Consider the following 16,511-nt stretch of genomic DNA (forward strand, 5'->3'; position numbering starts at 1 on the left):
CATGCTATCATGCGTTGGTAATGGCAGACTTCTTTAAATTACACCTATCAATCCCATTTGCTGCAGGACTGAATTAAAGTATGTTCAGATGAGCAGTACAAGGCTTGATAATAGGCAAATGAAGGCCTAATATGTCACTGTTCATGACCAGTTTTTATTTTTAAGAATTAAAACATTTTCATACAGTAAGAAACTCAAGTGCTGTCCAAAGTAATATCCGCACATGACTACAGAACTAACAGTATCTAACATTGTGTATCTTTAAGATATAAGCAAGATGCGATTTCAATATGCTGTAACAGGTGTATATCTGTACTGACAATAAAAGTTTCTTGAATACTTGTAGGTATTTCCTAGACCAAGGCAAAACCCTATGGTGGATTCCTTCACCTTGAGTCCATTGTTGTGATACTATAGTGACTTGTTTATTTTAGTTTCCTTTTATGCAGCCTCACTCACGAACAATCGCTTATAAAAGTAAAACACGCCATATACATTTCCTCAGGAAGAAACTCCCACTGTTCAGATTAGTAGTTGCTAAATAGCATAAGTGCAATTGCCAGTAGCACCCAACCAGCAATTTGTTTAGAACAGTGTACTACAGGTTAGAAAATGAAAGCCAATGCTTCATTGGTTGCTTGAACTGCAAATCAAAAACTTTGCTACTATAGTTTTAAAAAGAAAATAAGCCCATCAGTCTATATAATGGTCACTTGGCACTTATAGATTTTGAAATATATATACAATATATACAATAGACAGACAGACAGTGACTGAAATGTTGGGCTTATAATAAACTATTTTTTTTCCACTTTTCAGAACTATCAGAGCTCATCAATAAGCTATAAATAGACCCTATAGTATACAATATACAATATCATTCTGCCACATAGTTTAACTCCCTGCAACCATTGGATACAGGACTGCTTAATAAGTTTTATATACAAACCTACACTGCAATTCAGCAAATGCAGGGACTTGGCTATTATCAGGGAACGGAATGCAAAGTTCTATACGTCTGTATTTCTAAAGCTGATGTGATTAATAAGTAGTAATAATAATAATATATATTTCAGGGTTCCCTGGCAAATTTGGGGACACCGTTTTGCACATCAGAAATTTAATGTGATTTACACATGAAACCAATAGCACCTATAGGTGTTTTTTTTATTTAATATTCGGTTAAATTTCTTTGCCAATGCTGCCATGGGATTGTGTGCATTTATTTTGAATTACCAGCCCTAAATAGCAATCGGATACAGTAAAATGATACCCCTCGTTGCATAGTGTAAGGCAGTGTAATGTCACACTTTGTGTGTTTGGGTTACCATTAGATATACAGGCAATGGCTCAGGCCTTGAGTGATACAATCCTACCTGTCAGGATGACAAACCATGAGCTAACTGGTATATAGAGCTGCAAAGGGCATGAAAAGCTACATGCTTTACATTCCCATATTTAAAACAATTTATGGGGTATCCACTGATCCTCTGTGCAGCTCAGTGTTGCATTGGAAGCAAAACATCAAGATAATTCACTTGAAATAATTAAATAAAAGCCAATACATTTCATTAATTGCATGGGATGTTTCTAAAGTTAACCAAACGAACCGACCTGGTGTTAAAGGAGAACTATACCCTGAAAATTAATATGGCTAAAAATACATATTTTATATTATGAACTTATTGCACCAGCCTAAAGTTTCAGCTTGTCAATAGCAGCAATGATCCAGGACCTCAAACTTTTCACAAGGGGTCACCATCTTGGAAAGTGTCTGTGACACTCACATACTTAGTGGGCTCTGAGCAGCTGTTGAGAAGCTAAGCTTAGGGGTCATCACTAATTATCCTGCAGAAAATTAGGTTGGTCTGTAATATAAGCTGGTACTACAGGGCTGATTATTCAATTCTGATGCTAGCTGCACTGGTTTCTGTGCTGCCATGTAGTAATTATCTGAATTAATTATTAATCAGCCTTATTTCTATTCTATGTGTACTGTATATTGTGCGTCAGTCCCTAAGCTCAGTAAGTAACAGCAGCACAGAGCAAGTGCAGGGAACCAGCAGAAAAGAAGATGGGGAGCTACTGGGGCATCTTTAGAGACACAGATCTTTACTGCTAAATGACTGTGGTTGCCTTGGGCTGGTACAGAAGCCCAAAACATAATGTACAACATTTCTAGCCTACTTCTTTAGCTGAACTTTAGTTCTCCTTTAAGAATATGGGGCCTTTGACAAACATGGAACCTCTTGCACCTGCATGTCTACCTAATGATCTAATGCATCAGCCCAGTGGTTATATCAGGGCAGCTTGACCATTTCTGCTGTTTTACTATAGCTGTACCAGCAGGGTGTTTATGCTAGAAATATACTTTATACAACTTTATTTATTTTTCAAACACCAATAAGTTATAATTTTCTGATAATATTCCCAAAAACTTTAGGGTAAGTTCACACCTGGAGATTCGGGGAGATTTAGTTGCCCGGCGACTAATTGCCTCTTCTTTGGGGCGACCAATCTTCCCGAATTGCTTCCCCTGTCTTCCGCCTGTTACAATGAAAAAACGCCTGCGGCATGGCAGTCGCGGCAAGGAATTATACTGCCCCTTTAAACTTTGCTGCTTCTCGGGACACACGGCAATGACTACATTCTTGTGTGTATGAAGATACTTTTCCCATAAGGTCACATTGCAAATATATCATTGTGTTTACTTTGGAATGATTTCAGAAGTCTTGAGGCCATGGAAAGATTTGATTTTCCTGCTGTGAAAGTGTTCTGTAATTCTGTATAATAGGAAAATCCCAGAGAGCTGACCTTTGGCACTGGAGCACTTAATTTCGTCATTTTCTCTATACATTTCTCTGCGTTTCCTTTACATAATCGGCCTAATAATACCTAGTACTGGGCTGTGTGTGGGTTTTTATCTGATCCAACGGAGGTTTAAAATACACCCTGGATTTCAAGTACGCAGAGGTCTCAAAGGCCCAATAAATAATTCCTTTCAATGGTATCTTTCAGCAGCCCCAATGGCATTTGCCAGAACCCTCAGATTGACAGTCCAGGACCACCTGTCAATATCTGCAGCTAATGTAAAAAAATACAGTTATATGATTGCATATTTGTTTCTTTTGTCTTTATTCTTTGTGTCTCATTTTTGGAATTGAGATTGAGGTTACTGTGTTTTCACCCTACTGTATAATTACAGATTTGCAGAGAAGAGTTCTGTATACTTATAATGCTATTTCTATGTACTTGGTTTGAAATCAAAATTGCTCTTTATCTATAGGCTATGGGTAACCTTCACGGTAGGAGTAGTTGCTGTTATTGTGGAAAGATATGTTGATGTTTGTGAAAGATGTTGTGGAGTCCTTGGTTTGTTTTACACCTAAAACAAAAACCCCAAACAATCCTAATTTTACAAAGAACATTTACTTGAAACCAAGCCTAATTGAAACTCTAATTTCCATATTAAAACAAAGTAAAAAAAAAAAGTGTTGTTTTTAGTTGTCCAGAGCTTTTAAGTCACGTTATAGCGATTTGGATTCAACCAAATGTGGGATCAATATTCTCTGTGTCAACAATCCTTTTTTTTTTTGTTTTTAAGTATCAGCTCTTCTACTTTAAACCTGATTTATTCATCACTAAATGATTGTACTCTCACTTTTGGTAATAACATGTGGAACCACTAGATGGAGCACTTCACCACAACATGTAATACCTGTACTGTATATTCAGAGCTGCTGACATGGCTAGGCGATAATATAGCTGTATGGGATTTTACATTTTTTTGGAATTCTTCAAATCTTGCTGTGATTATTTTTTTTTTTTTTTGTAGTATAGTATATACCTGGAAAAAGCTTGCTTGTTTAAAGGAGCACTGAATCAAAAGAGCACTGAAACTAAAATACAGTGGGGCTTATTTATCAACATTGAGCAAATTTGCCCATGGGCTGTTACCTATAGCAACCAATCCAATTACTGTATTTATTGTTCTTCTTGCAGATGGCTTTAAAAAGCTAATCACTGATTGGTTGCAAATATGCCCAGTGTTGATAAATGAGCCCCAGTCTGTTTTATGTTGAACTGTCACTGTTAATTTTCTTAAAAATAACTGAAAATGTTTCAGGAAAGTTGCAGAACCTGACAAATATAAGTTAAGTCTTTAATCATGGGTTTCTGCCCATGAGGGTGCTGTCGAGCATAGATGGCAATGACAGCCTCAGGGGGCATGCCACAAAAGGGCCAAGGGCTTTGTTAAGGGTATTACAAATTACCAGCAACTACATTGCCGGTAAATTTGTAATACCGGCCCGGGCCTTGGCAGGTGTTTTACCGGCTAGGCCAGTAAAATACCAGCCCGGTGGCAACCCTACCAGGGCCCCCCCCACAAGTTAAAAGTGCAGCACAGCCAGGCCCCCCTTTAGGCCCCGGGCCCGCTACCCCATGTGCCCCCCTGATGGCGGCCCTGACTGTGCCACTGGGAAGACAATATTAGTGACCACTACATTTTTTAAAATAACTTTATAAGGTATTTTAATAAAAAAGTGTTTGAGTTTCATGTTTAACTTGTAAAGCTTTTTATGTCTGGGTGACCGGTCTCCTTTAAATGAAGCGCATTTAAGTAAGTGCTTGAGTAAGAAAAGATACAGCAACAGTTTCCTTCTCACTAAACACCCATAAAAAGTCAGTCTGGGGTACTTGGCAATCATTCAGCTGTTGTGACACATGAACATGCCCCCCTCCCCCTACTTCCTGGGTTTTCGGAAGTCCAACAGAACAACGTTTCTAATGGCTTCATTTGCATCTCTAATGGATGGTTTCATTTGAATACATGCGTTGCCCCATTTTCAGTCAGAAAAAGGAAACAGCGAGCATGTATTTTAAGGAGTGATGTAGGGAGGCTAATTAGGCTTAATTAACTGAAACTACTCCGCTTTCTGTTGAAGCGTACCTGGTTGCATTTTTTTTGTGTGCTTGTGAATAGCACTCTGCATCTAAAGCTCTTACCTCCATCCTCCTGGTGTCTCATTGTTTAGCCGTACTTTTATACACCATCTGATTTATTGCAGCTACAGTTGGCTGTTATAAACCCGGCACTCTTTCCAACATGAATTCTAGTAGTTTGATCGTTGGTTTTATGACATTACTTGCATATTTTCTGTCAGAAGTTCTTTGTGACTGCCTGATGGCAGCTGCCCATCATTGTAGGACATCAACACTTTCTCTTAATGAGTAAAAAACACAAATCCGTAAATGGCTGAATGACATTTACTGTGTAATTACGTTTATTTAACCGAGCAGAAGGCAGATACAGTAGAACCCCCATTTTATGTTTTTCAGGGGACCAGGAAAAAATTATGTAAAATCGGGGAAATGTGTTAAAATAACTTTTTCTTCAAATACTGATAGGATATAAGCAAAAGAGTCTGTTTTAGAGGCACATTTTGAATCTGAATAACTCCCTAGTCGAATTTGACAGTTTTGACCATAAAAAATTTCCAAAATTCTAATTTTGAATTCGACCCTTGAGAAATCTGCCCCTTACTGTGTTAATAATGAGGGTTAAGCATGCCACTTGCAAATGCCCCCCCATTTTACACTAGGGGGGTGGGCATGTGCAAGTCCTCTCTGTCAGTCACGTACACAACCTAAAGCAATTGATTGGTGCAGAACTGTATAAGGGGCAGACTAATTGGAATTGACCATTTACAGGCAAGTCCATGGCAAAATATACATCTGGTTAGTATTTTACAAATTTATTTTCACAAATAATAACATTTATTGAGGAAAAAATGCAGTGTTTTGGTACATCAGGGCAAAATTTTGATGCAAAGTCCGGGGAAACATTACTTAAAGGAATAGTTCAGTGTGAAAATAAAAACTGGGTAAATAGATAGTCTGTGCAAAATAAAAAATGTTTCTAATATAGTTAGTTAGCCAAAAATGTAATGTATGCGGGCTGGAGTGAACAGATGTCTAATAAAACAGTAAGAATCCAACTTCCTGCTTTTCAGCTCTATAACTCTGAGTTAGTCAGCGACTTGAAGGGGGGCCACATGGTACATTTCTGTTCATTGAGTTTGTAATTGATCCTCAGCATTCAGCTCAGATTCAAAAGCAACAGTTATGACTCATTTGGCTACCCCTCAAGTCTCTGATTGGTTACTGCCTGGTAACCAGGGTAACCAGTCAGTGTAAACAAAGAGAGCTGAAAAGCAGTTCTGACTGATATGTTACACATCAAATCACGCCAGCCTTTATACATTACATTTTTTGCTAACTAACTATATTAGAAACATTTTTCATTTTGCACAGCCTATCTATTTATCCAGTTTTTATTTTCACACTGAACTATTCCTTTAAAGTCAGGGAAATGAAATGCATTATAAATTGGTGGGACCACAAAGAAAAAATGTAAAATGCAGGGGAAACTTAAATTCAGGGTACTTAAAATCGAGGTTTCACTGTATTTGTTTTATGTCCCTACCTTAAGGGCCAGGGCACACGCTGCTATTTCGGGAGATTAGTCGCCCAGCGACAATTCCTTCTTCGGGCGACTAATCTTCCTGAATTGCCTTCCTGCTGCTAGAATGTAAATCACCGGCAGGATGGCAGTCGGATCACTTCGGCTTTCCGAAGTCGCCCAAAGTCTCCCTGTGAGGCAACTATGGGCGACTTCGGAAAACTAAGTGCCCGGAGTGCCATTCTAGCCAGCGGGAAAGTAGTTCTGGTAGGTTAGTCACCCGAAGAAGAAGCGATTTGTCACTGGGCGACTAATCTCCCGAAATAGCAGCGTGTGCCCTTACCCTAAGAGAACAACCCAGTGAAAGGTCCTGAGACAGCTATGCCCCTTCTATATTAGGCAACTTTCACCAGATCTTTTCTTTGACCTCTCCAGCAAACATTTGCTAGCACTTCCCACCATTTTCCACTCACACATACTAAACCCACATCGTATTATGTGTAATTTGTGGAATGATGAAGCTACCTGTTGAGCAATGCCATTCTGGGAATAGTTTAGGCAGAAGGTGCTGCCACAGCATAAGTAACTAATGAGCGACTGCATTCCTTTAGGAGCAACTGTCGTCTTCATTTTTTTTTTTTGTCCTCTCGTCTCCAACAGCTGGTCACCACTGAAGTCTGGCATAGGATCATTGAAAAAGGTTGGGAGAGCATTCCACAAATGTCCAAAAATGCATATCTTCCAACCTGAAATGGCATAACTGAAATGCTTTTAAATCAGGCAGCGAGTGGGATAACTGTGCTGCAGAGATCATTCTGATTGCACCCTAAATAAGTCATTTATAAGAAGTCAGTGTTGTATATTTAAAATATTTAATGGTAATATTGTGTTTTTAAAGTAAAGCGATTGTGTGGATTTACATTAGGCTGAAGCCCATGGATCTCTAAGGTGACATCTAATAGCCTCATCATTTTCATTTTATAAAACATGTTTCAATGAGTCATGTGATACTCACTTAGTACCGATTATAACCTAACAAATGATACTTCTAAAAATGTATTTTATTATACACATAAATATTTTCTCTTGCATCTTTATCATACATTTTTGAACATTCAGTTCAACCACATGAGGGCACCAGAGACCACTGATTATTGGCACTTGTTTATATATTGAAATTAAGTCTGATTTGGTTTGAGGAACTGCCTCTTTAGTTCTCAGATAAGTAAATAAAATCAGTGCAGTAAACAAAACTTGTCTGTATTGTCCAAAATCCCCATATATTTCAATATGGAATTTATTCTGTATAGTGCAGCAGTTGTATTCATTTTTTTTTTTTTACTTTAGCTCCATTTCCCTCCATACATGTATGTTTTATTACAGTTACTTTGACATAGTACTAATTACTGTACACAATGCAATTCTCAGAGTTTTTCAAGCGCGAGTCACTAGCCCACAGAGCTGTCAATTAGGGATGCACCGAATCCAGGATTCAGTTCGGGATTCGGCCAAGATTCTTCCTTTTTCAGCAGGATTCAGATTCGGCCTAATCCTTCTGCCAGGCCAAACTGAATCTGAACCCTAATTTGCATATGCAAACTTTAGATTTTTTTTTTTTTTACAGAGAATAAACTAGAATCAAGTTTTCTCGAATTCAATTCGAATTGGATGTTAGATTTTGGTAAAATTTGTGCGAGTTTTAGATATTCGATATGCAAGTTAGGGGCGGGAGGAAAATCTTTTGACTTTTTGTCACAAAACAAGGAAGTAAAAAATGTTTTCCCATCCCCTAATTTGCATATGCCAATTAGGATTCTGTTCGGTATTCGGCTGAATCTTGGATTCGGTGCATCCTTATTTTCAATTTAGTTTGGTGCACAGTGATAACAAGTTTCACCAAGGACACAGGGATGGTTATTTAATAAAAAAATTGAATATCTAAAACTCGCAAATATTTTACAGACTCGAAAACTGAAATCCAATTCGAATCGAATTAGACAAAACTCGATTCGATGTCCAAATTGGTCCCTGGATCTCTCCGGTTGACTTATACATAAACTTGGCAGGTTTTAGGTGCCAAATAGTTCAATTTGAATTTTTAAAGGGCCGGAGTTTGATAAATCTCGAAGTTTGGATAATTCACAATTCAAAATAAGAATTCAAAATTTCAATTAGACTCTTAATAAATCTGCCCCTTCATGTCCAGTAGAACAATTCCCTTTTATAAACAGTGCACATCCCCCCCCCCAGAAATGGAATGTTTTTAAATAAGTGTATAACAGCCTTGCTAATGCATAGTCAGTACATGCAAATCATCCCCTTTTATATTATGTGCCTGCTTCTTTTGGTCTGGGAGGGTCCACCAGCTGTTTGAGTGACGGGAGCAGTCTGCCTTCACATTTGGAGTTTATAATTCCTTGCTATACTAGGACAGTGTTCAGTTCACCAAGCCCCACATAGGTCAGGGCTTCAGTGGAAGAACTTGAAAGGCAGAGGGACCGAGGCCTGTGTGTACGTGTCTTCTGCTTCCTACTTAAGGCCGATCCAAAGCAAAAGCTGTATGACAATGCAGATACGATTTTGCTAATAAAAACTAAGCATGTCAAGGATGTCCAAGGCAGAGAAAGCAGCTCTAAATTATGACTTGGTTCCTATCGATCTTAAAGCAAATAAAGACACTTTGCCGCACCAAACTGTCATGAAGACATTTTGCATCAGTATCATTGCTCATGGGCTGCCGTTTTGTCGCAGGCGGGTAAGTACCCAAAAACGGTGTTTCTAGCAATTAGCTAATTATAGTTTGAACAGTATATTTTTATTGTATGAGCGGTATATTTTTTCTTTCTCTTACATTCACTGCACTGCTAATGTAAGGATTAACCAAAATTGCATAATTCCTTTTTTTTTTTTAAATCTAAATTTCGTAACTACTAAAAGTCCATTTGTATTGAAAAGATTAAAAAGCTGCATACAAAAATAATCAGTTCCTTGAACTTTTTTCAGTTTATAATTCTGTACAAGTAGATCTGTTAACCACTTTGCAGCACGTCCAAATAAAAATAGCAAATCACTATGCAACGCATGCGATATAGTTTAAATATAGATAATCCCAGCCGCTTCGTGTCTTTCTTTCCAAAAGTCTTGAAAGATTGCAAAGTGTGTGTATGTATGTATATATACACACACATATATGTACATGTATTTAGCTGCATACAAAAATACATGACGTTTCGCAATTCACGTCCCTTTCTTAATATGATATAACATAAACTTGCAGTTGTAAGGTTTGTAGATGCTTTACAATATTTTTAGGAATATATATATATATATGTATATATATATAAATATATATAAACACTCTCAGGTCTTAGAAAGTGAACTAGTTCTTTTAGAAAAAATATTGTAAAGCATCTACAGACCCTACAACTGCAAGTTTGTTATATACATTTTATATCATTAAGAAAGGGACTATATCTATATCTATATTTACTATTCAAGAAGAAAGGTGCACACCAGGATTTATAAGTTAAAACTTCATGTTTATTAAATAAATTAAAATGTATTTAATTTATTTAATAAATATGAAGTTTTAACTTATTAAAAATCCTGGTGTGCACCTTTCTTCTTGGATAGTGAATAATACAGCTTTTTAAGGTAGCACCCAGGTAGATGATCTAATCTTCAACTAACTGATGGATGGTGTGTGTTAGGTCTTTGGACTGGTCTTTATACACTGGGTTATATATAAAAACGTACAACTTGAATAAATCATTTTCCCTAATTGGATTGTATATTACACAAAGTTTGTCTGTTTGTGCTAAGGCCTGCAATCTTTTGTTGTGCCCATAGCAAAGACATCTGTAATTTTGTGAGTTCAGAGCTTGTTGAGTCTGCATGTACTAATGAAATGTTTCATACATGTGAAATCTCTTGCTGTTTGTCTAACCTGGGATTAATAGTACTGGTTACTGAGAAGATAAGTCGCGATTGCATTTTATTTTACATCCCAATGAAGGGCTGAGGACTCTGCGCATACATAATAAATATGTAAATAAACCATGACATGAAATGTATGCGCATATTATCATAATTTGCTTTGTGTGATGCCTCTTCTCTGCCTCTCAGCCTCAAGGAGTTTTTCTAATCATTACTGTGAATAGAGCTGTTCTCCTGCAAAATAAACACATTAATGATATAGGCAGCTTGTAATACACTCGTGCCTCAACGTGACCATTTTGTAGAAAATTTAGATTTTTTTTTTTTTAGCATAATCCTGAAATGCTCTCCTGGCTAGCTATGCTTTATTGCCTCCTCCTGCCTCATAAAAAAACTGTGCTCTGATAAAGTCATAAAAAAACTTGTTTTAGAGTGCTCTGTCACCTAAGTTTTGACTTTTTCTTAAGCAAGTGGCATAGGACTAGTCTTAGAGCCTTATAATAGAAAAGAGCTGCAAAATGTACCGTTGTTCATTTTCCCTCTGCGTTATTTTGCTCTATCATGTAGAAAATGGGTGGCGTGAATGTGAGATATAAAAATACTCATGTTATGGGATCTGCCTCTTTAGCCCCGTACATCTCCTGCATTAGTTATATTGAGCTTCCATCAAGCTCTTGACTATAATTGGTCATGCGGCACATAGCCTGCCATCTGTAATATGCAAGTCATTTGTGAGAAAGAAGCGATATATGGGGCTAGCCATGGCGAGGACTACTTGGTATACACAATTCACAAAACATAGGGCACAGGGACACTTATCTAGTCCAACCAGATTTGAAAAAGTTGTTTCAATACTATTAAACAATTTGTCTAGATCAGTGGTCCCCAACCAGAAGCTCGTGAGCAACATGTTGCTCACCAACCCCTTGAATGTTGCTCTCAGTGGCATCAAAGCAGCTGCTTATTTTTGAATTCCTGGCTTGGAGGCAAGTTTTGGTTACATAGAAACCAGGTGTACTGCCAAACAGAGTCTCCTGTAGGCTACCAGTCTATATAGGGGCTACCAAACAGCCAGTAACAGTCCTTATTTGACATCCCCATGGACTTTTTTCATGCTTGCGTTGCTCTCCAACTCTTTTTTACATATACACACACACACATACATAGGATGTGGTATATATTTACATAGTCTGTGGTATATACTATATAGTGTGGTACCGAGTCATGTCGGAAAAAGTTTTTAGAGGCACATTTCTCAAAGGTCGAATTTTTAAATTCATTTGAGTTTTTAAAAACTCATCAACTATTTCCGCTTATAGCGTATTTTATCCCAGAACAACCCTATGATCCGGAAGTGAGTTGGGAAACTGGAGCCTTAGGGCTTAAGCACACGAGCAGATTCGGGGAGATTTTGTCGCCTGGCAACTAATCTCCTCTTCTTCAGGGCGTCAATTCTTCCGCCTGCTAAAATGAAAAATCGCCTGCGGCAATGCACTCGCGGCGATTCGATTTCCGAAGTCGCCTGAAGTTGCCTCACGAGGAAGCGCCGCGAGTGCAGTGCTGCAGGCAATTTTTCATTTTAGCAGGCAGAATGCAGGGGGAAGGCAGTTCAAGGTGATTTTCGCCCCGAAGAAGAGGCGATTAGTCGCCAGGCGACTTAATCTCCCCAAATCTGCCCGTGTGCTAAAGAGAGAATACAAGCTGTAGACCGGTGCAAAGAACCAGTCTCTAATGCCTACACAACAAATTGTAATATTGAAATGGGAGTAACAGAAGATCTCTTGGTGGGCCCCAGCCAACAATGGATGTTCTTTCCCTTGCAAAGCTCTGTGTACTTTTCTTTTTATCTCAGAGCTTTACATCCTAGTAAAGCTGCAGTAGGATTGGTTATACTTGGGAGGAAGTTCAAACATCACCCTCTAGCCCAGCCAGTGCCCATTTGGCTTAACCGGGACTTAAAGTTCTATCACAGAAGCAGCGTTATAGAGAGCTTTTCAGGGGAAAGAACCTCCCGACATTATTGCTGCACACTGTAAGCATGTTCATTTTTAACTGCTTAAAAAGTCCTTCTTTAGATGCTGTATATGTTGCCCATATCTTGATATTTGCTTGCCTTCTTAGCAGTGCATTTTTTATTAATTCCCTGCAACTTTTGGTCACTTAATAAATTTGCACCTCAGGGAGCAGATTGCAAATACTCTAGGACTGCGACCCATTGTCCCTAAACAACACTGCAATATATACTGTGCGGTGTATAATTAGCAGCACCATATTAGATGGTTATACACATTCATTCCGACTCTCACTTTGTAGATTGTAAGTAGGATACATGTCTAATATAAGTATAGATACTACCTTGTTGAATTCCATAAGAATTTGTGTTTATTTCATATATGCCCTTTGCCTAGGTGTCCAAGTAACTGATACAATAATAATCAAAGTCCCCAGTGGGGCCCCCCTGGGCCCTTCTAATTTACTTCTAATTTAGAAATATTGGGCCCTGTGATTCCTGATGGGGGTGGTTCACCTGTGCGTTAACGTTCAGTATTTTAAAGAAATATCCTAAAGAAATTCTAAGCAACTTTTCAGTCAGCCGTCATTTTTTTCTTTTTTTATAGTATTTGAATTATTTCTTCTTCCAGCTTTTAAATATGGATCACTGACCCTATCTAAAAAGCAAATGCTCTGTAAAGCTACAGATGTATTGTTATTGCTCCTTTTTATTCAGGCCCTCTCCTGTTCCTAATTGTATTTAAATCAATGTATAGTTGCTAGAGTAATTTTGCTGAAATTGCAAACTGAATAAAAAGCTTAAAAACTCAAAAAAACACAAATAATAAATATATAAAATAAATAAACCTTTTGTAAACCTTGTGTAAACCTTTTAAGTACAGTCATGCATATATTATCAGAGTCAGGAAGTTAAATTTTCTCCGAACGCTTGAAAAATAGAGTGGTGCCTTAAAGGGATCCCGTCATCGGAAAACATGTTTTTTTAAAAACGCACCATTTAACAGTGCTACTCCAGCAGACTTCTGCACTGAAATCCATTTCTCAAAAGAGCAAACAGATTTTTTTTTTATTCAATTTTGAAATCTGACATGGGGCTAGACATTTTATCAATTACCCAGCTGCCCCTGGTCATGTGACTTGTGCCTGCACTTTAGGAGAAAAATTATTTCTGTGTTTCCTTCTCAATGTAACTGAAGGAGTCTCAGTGGGACATGGGTTTTTACTATTGAGTGTTGTTCTTAGATCTACCAGGCAGCTGTTATCTTGTGTTAAGGAGCAGTTATCTGGTTACCTTCCCATTGTTCTTTTGTTTGGCTGCTGGGGGGGCGTAAGGGAGGGGGGGCGATATCACTCCAACTTGCAGTACAGCAGTAAAGAGTGATGGAAGTTTATCAGAGCACAAGCCACATGACTTGGGGCAGCTGGAAAATTGACAATATGTCTAGCCCCATGTCAGATTTCAAAATTAAATATAAAAAAAATCTGTTTGCTCTCTTGAGAAATGGATTTCAGTGCAGAATTCTGCTGGAGTAGCACTATTAACCGATTCATTTTGAAAAATTTCTTCCCATGACAGTATCCCTTTAATTTAATTTATCATTTTGCAATTGTGACCGAACAGGATTTCTTTAAAGCATATTACAAAAATATAAATATATTTTAATAAAAGATGTATGTAGGGCCCCTAGGTTTTGGTATTTGTTTTTTTATATTCCTGAAAAAATATATATTCTTCACTGAGTAGTATAAACAGAAATCCAGTTTATTTCAGGCCCATATAAAAAAAATATAAAGCCTACAGTGAGCTTCCATTTGCTGATGTAGTGAGACTGCCATGTAGAATGCTTTAGTCCAGGGATGATCAGGAGGAGACACTTGGCCAGTTGCTGTTTTGACTTCTTGGTATGTTGTGTTAATTGCATTAGGATCTGACTTAAACATGCAGTGTAGTGGAAATTCTTCCCTCTGCATGGAAAAAGTTCCACATTCCCAGCAATGTATTGTCTATAGACTGTAATAAAATAATACACGGATAGAAGAGCATATCTGGCATGTGGAGCTAGCATTAAGGTAGCTCAATGAAACTGATTCACCTAATGTGTTTGCATTATTTTAAATCGTATTCCTTTCTACCTGACAAAAAAAAAATGTATTAAGATAATTATTATCTTCATTAAGGCACCGAGCTGCTTTATTGATTTCTAAAAGAAGTCCATGAGACTTGCCATTGATCCTTCTTGGCAGGGTTACTGAGGCGTTAATCAGAGAGTTATTATTCCATCTCTGCTGCAGTCATCCAAAACATTATGAGCACTTTAAGAATTATACTCTCACACTAGCATGGAATGAGTAAATGGGATTTATTTGAATGCACTTAACCACTTCTGTGCTCATATTGCTTGTTAAGTCACCTTGCATGTCAAATCACACTGGCCTACACTCACTGTGGACTTCATATCTATATTTGATTCGATTTATGCTTATTTTTTGATTTTTTTTTGACCATGTCCATTTTTGTGGCCACACGCCCAAATTACCATGTTAATTTTACAAAATTTGGCAGGTTAGGAAACCTTGAACACAATTCTGTGATTTTTATGTGTTTTTACAGTTTTGCTGATGAAGGTGAATTGCCCTTTAAGCTGCAAATCAGTTACCGCAAGAGACCTGCTCATCTTAAACTCTTACAAACGTGTCCAAGTATCTATTGTGGGCTCTCTGCCAAAATCCAATTAAGTTAGAAACCTTGTATCTTTTTCCGGCTGTTCAGTGCAGGAGATCAAACAAAAAGTCGGGACATTTCAGTAACAAACCCAGGACTGCGAGTTGAGCTGTCAAAATTGGGACTGTCCTGCGAAAAATAGCACAGTTGGGAGATATGACATTATACAATCAAGATACAGTAGAACACTTGTTGCAAAATGTTTTTTTTCATATTGTTTTTTTAATTTTTTTCTCATTCATTTTAAATCAGTGAGTAAAAGTCACAGTAAACCATTTGTGCTCAGACTGTCCATCACTGGGCACATACAGCCTAGCACAATTTCCCAGGATATCACTATACATTGACAAGTTATTATGTGTGAAAGTCACTCATGCATTGGTACATTTTCTATGATCTTGGGCTGCTATATTTCACAGGGAACAGTCGCTGTCCTTTAAACGACAGACTGAAAAATGAATAGAATGAGAAGATAAAATTAACTATTTTTTTGGATGATGATGTCAGTGACCGCCTTACAGCCAGATAACTTTAATATTTCAAGCATATACCAATTAAACATTTGCTAAGAACAAACCATTGTATACTACAACGAAAAGGTCAACTACTGCTTTAAGGTTGACAAAGAATGACCAATAGTCTCCAGTAGTTTGCTTTTTAGTAAATGTTTATTATTGTTAAAACATTTGGGGGCCCATTTACTTAGTTCGAGTGAAGGAATAGAATAAAAAACACTTCGAATTTCGAATGTTTTTTTTGGCTACTTCGACCTTCGACTACGACTTCGAATCGAACGATTCGAACTAAAACTCGTTCGACTATTCGACCATTCGATAGTCGAAGTACTGTTTCTTTAAAAAAAACTTCGACCCCCTACTTCACCACCTAAAACCTACCGAACCTCAATGTTAAGCTTTTTTTGGTCAAAGAAAAATCGATCGATCGAACTAATTGCGGTAAATCCTTCGACTTCGATATTCAATTTAACAGATTTTAACAGTCGAATATCAAGGGTTAATTAACCCTCGATATTTGACCCTAAGTAAATCTGCCCCTTATTGTAGTAATATAAAAAATTTACAGTACAATTTATGCTCACAACTAGACCTTATTTCTTCTGTATACAAATGTTCTACAAAATGACAAATTAAAATAATCATTCCTATGCATAAAATAGGTTAATAAAGTAATGCTATTTTGATATCCTTTTGGATGCAGAGGTACTGGGAACTACTCCCAGGCGTCTTACAACAAATGTAGAATAGAGCAGCCCGCAATTGTTAATACTTAGAATGATGTAAAATGTTCTGCTATGTATATCATTTGAATAAATGTACAAATAAAAATATTTAAAAAAAAAAAATTTGCCCAAGAGTC

General features: G+C 37.4%; 1 protein-coding gene across 2 annotated transcripts in view; it reads left to right on the plus strand.

Annotated features, from left to right (window-relative positions):
- Positions 1–16,511, plus strand: part of LOC108706660 (F-box/WD repeat-containing protein 7) — a 122,719-nt gene that overhangs the window by 32,097 nt on the left and 74,111 nt on the right. The window contains exon 1 of one of the 2 annotated variants that reach the window (XM_018243264.2): positions 8,906–9,218. The exons of the other annotated variant lie outside the window; for it this stretch is intronic. Within the exon in view, the coding sequence (XP_018098753.1) occupies positions 9,063–9,218 (156 nt within the window). The 5' untranslated portion in view covers positions 8,906–9,062. Of the gene's footprint in view, positions 1–8,905; positions 9,219–16,511 lie in introns of those variants that run through there. 2 annotated transcript variants of the gene reach the window in all.

The sequence above is a fragment of the Xenopus laevis genome, chromosome 1S (assembly GCF_017654675.1).
Source record: "Xenopus laevis strain J_2021 chromosome 1S, Xenopus_laevis_v10.1, whole genome shotgun sequence".
Lineage (NCBI taxonomy): Eukaryota > Metazoa > Chordata > Amphibia > Anura > Pipidae > Xenopus > Xenopus laevis.